The sequence below is a fragment of the Saccoglossus kowalevskii genome, chromosome 6 (genome assembly GCF_978046115.1).
Source record: "Saccoglossus kowalevskii chromosome 6, keSacKowa6.1, whole genome shotgun sequence".
Lineage (NCBI taxonomy): Eukaryota > Metazoa > Hemichordata > Enteropneusta > Harrimaniidae > Saccoglossus > Saccoglossus kowalevskii.
This window is the reverse complement of record NC_140646.1, coordinates 17576421-17583937: the sequence shown is the minus strand read 5'-3', so window position 1 is coordinate 17583937 and position 7517 is coordinate 17576421. Positions and strand designations below refer to the sequence as shown.

Genomic DNA, 7517 nt, shown 5'->3' with positions numbered 1-7517 from the left:
TTTTTAGATGAATAATTTGATGGAGGATCCAATACCAAAAAATGTCTTGGCTAATTCGTTCTAAACGTTATACACAAATTGAAGTTTGTTTTATGCCTAATTTCAATGTTGTTTTTGTCCAACCCGCTTCCATGCTTTCAAATAAACGAATGACATCATTATACAGAATCTGAGAACTAAGCAATTTTTTGCCATCATGAGACGGTTCAATTGTTTTGTGTGTAAAATCACCTCACTTGAACTGCATTTCTACTAGCTACTAGCGTTGACTGGGTACAAATATTATCTTCTAACATTCCAAATATACGTCCAGTGTTTGCTGAAGTTCATGCAGCTCTCTTGGTCGTGGTTATACGTTGCGGGGCTAAACGGCCGATGAGCTGCTAAACTGCAGCAAGTCCAGGGTTAGTGCTCACATTTGGGGAGGCCGTGTTGCAACACAGTGAAAGTACCGGTAACGCACTTCATATTAAATTCATCACAAACCAAAACTCCTGTACCTGGTTTCACAGTAACATTTTTCTGTATATTACCAATATCAGATATTGCTATTTTTTTTATACGGAAGTTTTATTTATTTCAGAACATCGACTGTCATTTTGAATGCATTGTTTTAACAAGTTAGTAAATGTCTGATCCAAATGCACGGAGATCAACGTTTTTGCCATTAAAACATTTCCACCTTGACGGCGTACACAGACTATAACGTTAATACTCATCTTGTAAGTTCTTTATTCGATGTATTAACCATCACCCAGGAAACAAAATCGATTAAGCAATGCAGATATGAATGCCCTGTTGGGACGCACATACTTTGCGAGAGTATGTAACAGCGCCACCAACGGTCAAGTGAATTTTTAACACAAATTAAAAAGAAAATTAAAATGCGATATGATAGGTGTGCGCGGGTCTGATGGACAAGTAATTGTTTGCTCTGTCTTTAACGGTTGTTATTAATCACCGAATTCACGGCGTCAGTACGTCATCAACACGCGAAAACTTTACCAATAGATTAATGTCAATAATACCCAGCCTCACTAAATAAGCAAGCACTAGATATAACACTAGATATAATAATGGGTGAACAATCATACAGGTGTACTGTTCTATATAATCTGTATTCAAATCGCATCGCACACTGCAAACTGTGTTCACGTGGACTGACTCAGAAGCATCGAACTTGGCTGACAGGACAGTTGTTATGACCGTGAATTAAAGTATCATTTTAATTGTGATGACTCATTGGTTTTGTTCACTGGTAGTTTGTAGATAATTTAAACCTTTTTATTGTTATATCTTGAAAACTAATTCATATGCCATCATTTTTATGAGTGCATGTTTCAAATCCAATAATTTTCAATATCTGACACTTGACACTTGACACTCATGCAGATTGTCTGCTTGAATTTATTTTCTGTGCCTGAAAGGGGAGACTAAAAACACGTGGGAATAATGGCTAATTTGCATAACCATTCATTCAGAAAGAATTTTTCTGATGCTCATATTAATTGAAATGGCTGTAAAAGTAACATTTTACCCTATTATTGTTTTGTTAAGTTATATATAGTGTATACATAATATGGAGATTCCGTTATCACTTTTATTTCACCATGTTTCACTATTTATGTACAGTTTTATAAATCCTGCTAAGCGTTTGAAAGAGATAATGTCTGTGCTAGTTTTCTATATTTCAAAATCGTTTTCTGAGTATGTTGCACTGCTCACAGAGCTGCAAAATTTTAACAGTCTCTAAAAAAAACAAATTCACTCCCAGTGCCAACGAACCAGCATCTCTACCTTAAATTAGCTAGTAATTATAATCGTACCTATCAGAAGCATGAAATATGATTCGTTTGTTACTGGCTTAGCAGTTACAATCCTGTACTGGTTATATATATATATATATATTAGGCCAGACTTTTTTTATTCCATGTTTCTCGAGTTTTTATAAGGCAATTTTTTTTGAGAAGGGCGGACAAAATATAAAATTATAATTCTTTTTTCCCATTAGATTTGTGTGATTCTCAAAGAATTGTAAGTGAGATCATTGATCAGAAAGAAGAAATAAAATAAAATGTTATTCCATGTATAACATTGTTTCTCATCTGCGCGAGACTTTGGTACTTTGATGATACTCCCACGAAAATGCAACTTGGATTTGTTATGCGGCGGGCGGTAAAAAAATGAAGATAAAAATAATATTTTTTAAAGCATTTTTGTTGCACTTACAATTCGGCGGGCGCGAGAAATTACGCTGAAATAACATTTTATTTTTATTTCATTTTCGGCTCCTGTTCATTCGGCGGGTTCGCGAAACAAGGGATAATAAAAGTCTGGCCTTACTACCCGAATATGGGCGTTTGTGCCCGAGCGCAGGTGATTATTTGCCCGACGTTATATGCCTTTAATAACATAAAGGATACAGGGTTTATATCTTAATGTTTAAAGGTAATTCTTATTGGTAAAAAGGTACATTTTTCATAAGCAGTAACAAAGTTTTGCATGCAATCGCGTTAATGGATAAGTTTGGAACTGCGGATAGATATGTTTACGCATCCTGTTAACCGGCTCCCTTGACAACCAGCACACGAAATAGATATTATGCAGTGGTTGTGGTCAATAGGACAGGGCCATCTTGATGGAATTCTTAAACCAGCACCAGAAAATGAAGTACCGGACGAAGTGGACGATTTTATAAAAGCACACCAGAAGCAAAGTACCGTTAAAACCATCGAACCTGATGTCCGTCGCTGTACAGAGTGCCGGGCTAACTCAGAATACCGTAGAATTGCCGCGCACCTCGAAGACATACCACCGGTCGAGTTGAATGAGCTTGTACCATCACAATGAATGAAACCGTTCCACAACCAAGGAAGAATGTGTCACCCACACTTGTTAAATCATGCAAATTCAGTCGTATACAGGTTATTAACAATAGCTCAGAATCTAGCCAGGAAGTTTATTAGAACTTGCCGATTTTAAATTAGTATGCACTGTTGTCACAAGTTGTTGAACTTTTGCGAGTTATCGATTGTTTTAATTTCATTTGTGGTTGACAAGCCCATGTATCCGATGCGAGTTGTTTTTACGTGTATTGTTGTAAAATGGATTGTGTGTAGTTGCAAACTTTTAAATTTTGAATATTAACCCCATCATGATTGTCCATTTTATTTTTTTATAAAATTTCTACAAGCAAACGAAAGTAGCTCCGCGAATTTCTTTGATCATTGGACCTCTCTGTTGCTATAGACGACGGTCCGTACATGGCTCACTAGACCGCAAAAATCCCCGGACGTTCCTATTCTAAAATGTGTGTTTGATTGGCGGGCGGATAAAGGCATGTAATAAAACATACACAGAACAGCTATTGAGTGATTCTGAAAACAGTTGAAGAGGGATGATTATATTTTCAGATTTACAGGAAATACACTTAAAAGGATGAAAAGAAGTAAAAACAAATAGGAGGTCATCATACAAATGTTTAGGATACAGTACCACAATGGTTAGCGTTCTCATTAATACTATTGTTTAATATAAAAAAAAGACACGTAATTACGTAAGCGACTTAAATGTTGCTGGAGATAAATTTTGCCAGGTGTCTGTGATATCACAAATTTTTTTAGTGGTATTTTCTGTGTTATTAATCAATGAATAAAATAGTCGCGGTAATTAATAACGGGTACAAATTTATAATTTATTTCTGGCCATTTCTCTGTACAAAGGCATAGTGACATTCTCAATTTCTCTCTTTATTTCTCCTGGTAACTCGCTCAAATCTAAGGGTGATTGTGTTGGTGGCTGGAAACAAGTGCTTTCAACAACTGTCTTATAATATATATTGAAAAACGTTGGTTCCTTCATGAAATCGGGGAAATGATCAACATTGCCAGGTTTCCAGTGTAAGAAGTTCTCACTAAATGGAATACCAGTTGCTAAGCAATATTTTTGCATCGTTTCCTTTGGATACATCATTAAATCGTCTGATTCCATGATTATTGCAGGTTGTTTCATTTCTTCAGTAACATACTTATATAGTTCGTATAGTGATTTAAAATCGCCAACTTCAATGGTCATTTTGATTATGGCCAGTTTTTCATCTTCAGGATGACGCTTCATAATACACTTGTACAGAGACAAGATGGATGCAATCGGGTCACGAATAAGAAACGTGTGAGTGTAACCGTATGGCAGATATTTATAGTTGTCTTTACTTCCTAATCCAAATGCTCCATCTTTTGCAAAGATGACCCTTTTCCCGGTCCACTTTGTCTCTAGCCTATTTTTCACTTCTTGATATGCATTTCCAGACATAGGTGGCGCTCTCAAATACAACTCGCTACATTTTCGATCTGATCCATAGAAATACGCTACAATGAACTGTTCATGAAAAACTTTAATAGATGGTTCCGATGCAATTGCCAACTCAAATGCCGTAGATCTAGACCTGGCATGTGTCCATAACATCACCCGGATTGAGGGCGCCACATCCAAGGCTTGTGCTGCCATTATAGTGTTGTATATAAGATTTCGTCCTCAGTCACAGCCTGCATGGTGAAAATGTTAAAAAGAACTATGTTAACATTGCAGAATTTTCGCCTATTGTCACACCTATCGAATAATATATTGATTGTCAATTGCAGTGCGTTAGAATATTCAAACATAGTATGACGATAAAACATTACTGTCATTCACATATTAAAAAAATTTACTTTATTTAATGTTTATTTAATTTACATCATGTAAAAGAAGCCGAACAATGATTTAGACAATCATCGGAATTGAAATAACCTTCAAGTTCAAAACTAAGTGAGAAAAAATGCATTTTTTCCTTCTTAGTAAACAAAAAAATCTCGAACACAGGCACAAAAATGTTGTATTTATTGCATACTGGAGCATTGACCTCGTTTGAGTCACACAGGTACATGATTATTTTTCACTGGGTTGATTTACCATTTCAGGCATATTCGATGGGTTTTAAATTCACAGTTTTATTATTTAGATAATGCGTTCTATGCTAATTTTACATATTAATTGGGTTTTAATTTAGCGCATTTTCCAGTCAGCGAAATAAGCAAAATTAAAACCCAGTGAATAATTAACCTATTTACAGTATATATCATTTACATAAGTGTAAGCGTTTTTAATAGAAGAGACGATACACATTTTTGAAAATTACTATAAAAAACAATGTGATGAAGTTCTATTGACTGAAAAATATATTACAGCCACCACCAAAAGAAGCGGCAACATGGCTTACATCATCATTTATATTATATATATATCCATATCAAAGGGCAAACAACAATAACGTGTGTGAGTGCAATCTTGTCTTTTGGCGCCCCCTCCCACTGACAATCCGTTGACCCGGCCCACATTCCCGAGAACACTTAATTAAAGAGAGGGGATTCGTCACCCGGCTAAAAATTATTGCGGAGAACCTTTCATAGAGTTAGCTGCTTCGTTTCCCAGTGGGAGGAAGCCGATTGATAGGACTGTGCCCGCGGCTATTCCAAGTGTTAGAAGGTCGTAATATAAACTACAGAGTTTGTTGTTCATGAAAACGTCATTCAACATTCGATGTTCCTTGGTGTAATAAAACACATATGTACACAAATAACTTATTATATTGCTATCTGCCTTGAAGTATCTATTATGATGTCATTTCGTCATACTTCAAGCAAATACAGTTCACTAGTAAAACGAATCTATCCTACGGCCTTCGTTGAAAAAAACAAAACAATGGCCGCCACTCAGAAACAGCCTAATTTTAACAATCATATTATTCACAGCCGTGACAGCCATAACAAATATTCTCAGATAAATCCATGAAAACAACCTTTCTTACCGATTAGTAGTTTTCAAGCAGGCTTTAATAGGACTGTGATATTTATACTGACATGCTCGACTCACGTTCCCGTGGTAAACCGAGAGGTCAAACCCTTAGGTCAAATCATACACCGTTTTCATTAAAGAGGGCGGCCTTTCAAAAGTTTTCTAGATAAATTGTTCATGAATGTGTGAATGAATAAAAATGAATGTTATAAACATAATTTAGGATAATGTAACAGTACAACATAATTCGTATATATATTCGACCAAAAATGTTTACAAAATTTATTCATGATCATTCAACATAGCGTATCAAATGTCAAAGTGTCACAAACATATAGTCAACTAATTTCTGATCTGAATAACAAGCGATAACTATAGGTTTTAAACTGCATATAGAATTCTAGTTTCAAATTTTACCGAGAGCAAAAACTGCAAAAATAAACAAATTGAGAAAATAGATAATCTTATTATGATAGCGACTTCACGTTCGGTTCACATGCCGTTGCACTATTGTTTAGAACTCAGACTAGTAGTACTAGTCTGAGTTTAGAATCAACAACTTGCATGTTTAGCATGGAGATTATAAACATGTATTACAGGAATTTGATAAATATATTGTTTACTTATTGTATTTAGTAGTAGCAAAGACTATAGAGAAGTTTAGTCTTTGGTAGTAGCAACTTTGCAAGGCTTTAACTGTGAGACACATCCCAGGTTATCACGTGATCGTGCCAACGATTGCCTGATCACATGTTTACTCCGCCACGCTTTAGTGATTTGACTTTATATGGTTGCGCTATAGGAAGTTTACCGACCAATAGAAAGCTTTGTTACAATGACTGCCAAAAAGCGCTTGGGGCTTTGGCATTTCCAGTGCGACTAAAAACGAACACACCATACTCGGAACTAAGTAGCTTGAATAGCTTTGGTCTGAATTACATGATATATGGATATCGTCGCTGTATTGCCTCGACATCCAAGCCAACACAGCTTCCACTGTGCGCAGCGACATTTATTCACGGGACAGGCATTTTCACCGCCTGGCAACCATCATGGTGAAAACAAAGTCCAAAAACTCTCATAAAACGGTACTAGTACTGGGATGGTTGTTGAGATACAAGATCACCCCCTGCATATGCAACATATTTAAATTTGATTGTTTAGGATTTCTTCAAAGTTAAAGCGCGGCAGTCGTCGCGCTGCGCATGTGCGACATTTGTGTTGATAAACATTGATTTTCCAACAATCCAATGAGCTCTTCTAATTGAAATCATAAGTATGAGGTTTGACCTGGGTGCGACTTGCACTAATTACCGCCGGTGACTACTTCGATACCTTCCAATCACCTAAAAAATACCTAATTAAAGCTTCGTAACGTTTCAGTTTGTATTCAAACTCGCGTGGCGCGATGACTACCGCCCTTAAAGTTTGTGCTGTTTTCTCGATTTTTGCTATTTTCAACGGCTTTACGACCGGCGTTTCACAGCAGCTCGCGCAGAGCCCATAACAATACATGGCAGAGTGGTGTGCGTATTTTAATGGGGTCTTATGAGGACTTTGATAGCTTGGCCAAGCGAATTGCAAAAAACAATATGATTGACAGTTGGTAAACTAATTCTAAACAGCGAGGGCAATGTGACATACACCGTGGAGGTAAAAAAGGATTTTGTTTTGGCTAGCAAACA

At 36.4% G+C, this 7517-nt stretch overlaps 1 protein-coding gene across 1 annotated transcript; it reads right to left on the bottom strand.

Moving 5' to 3' along the window:
- Positions 1-3387: 3387 nt before the first annotated feature.
- Positions 3388-5939, bottom strand: LOC102807372 (uncharacterized). The gene is made up of 2 exons (XM_006821813.2): positions 5846-5939; positions 3388-4544 (listed from the first exon to the last, which is right to left on the bottom strand). Exon 2 carries the CDS (start codon positions 4504-4506, stop codon positions 3688-3690), a length of 819 nt encoding a protein of 272 aa, XP_006821876.1. The 5' UTR covers positions 4507-4544; positions 5846-5939; the 3' UTR covers positions 3388-3687.
- Between the last annotated feature and the right edge of the window lie 1578 nt (positions 5940-7517).

Excerpts from the sequence above, each read along its gene's own strand:
- LOC102807372 (XM_006821813.2), bottom strand. The coding sequence starts at position 4,506 with ATGGCAGCACAAGCCTTGGATGTGGCGCCCTCAATCCGGGTGATGTTA.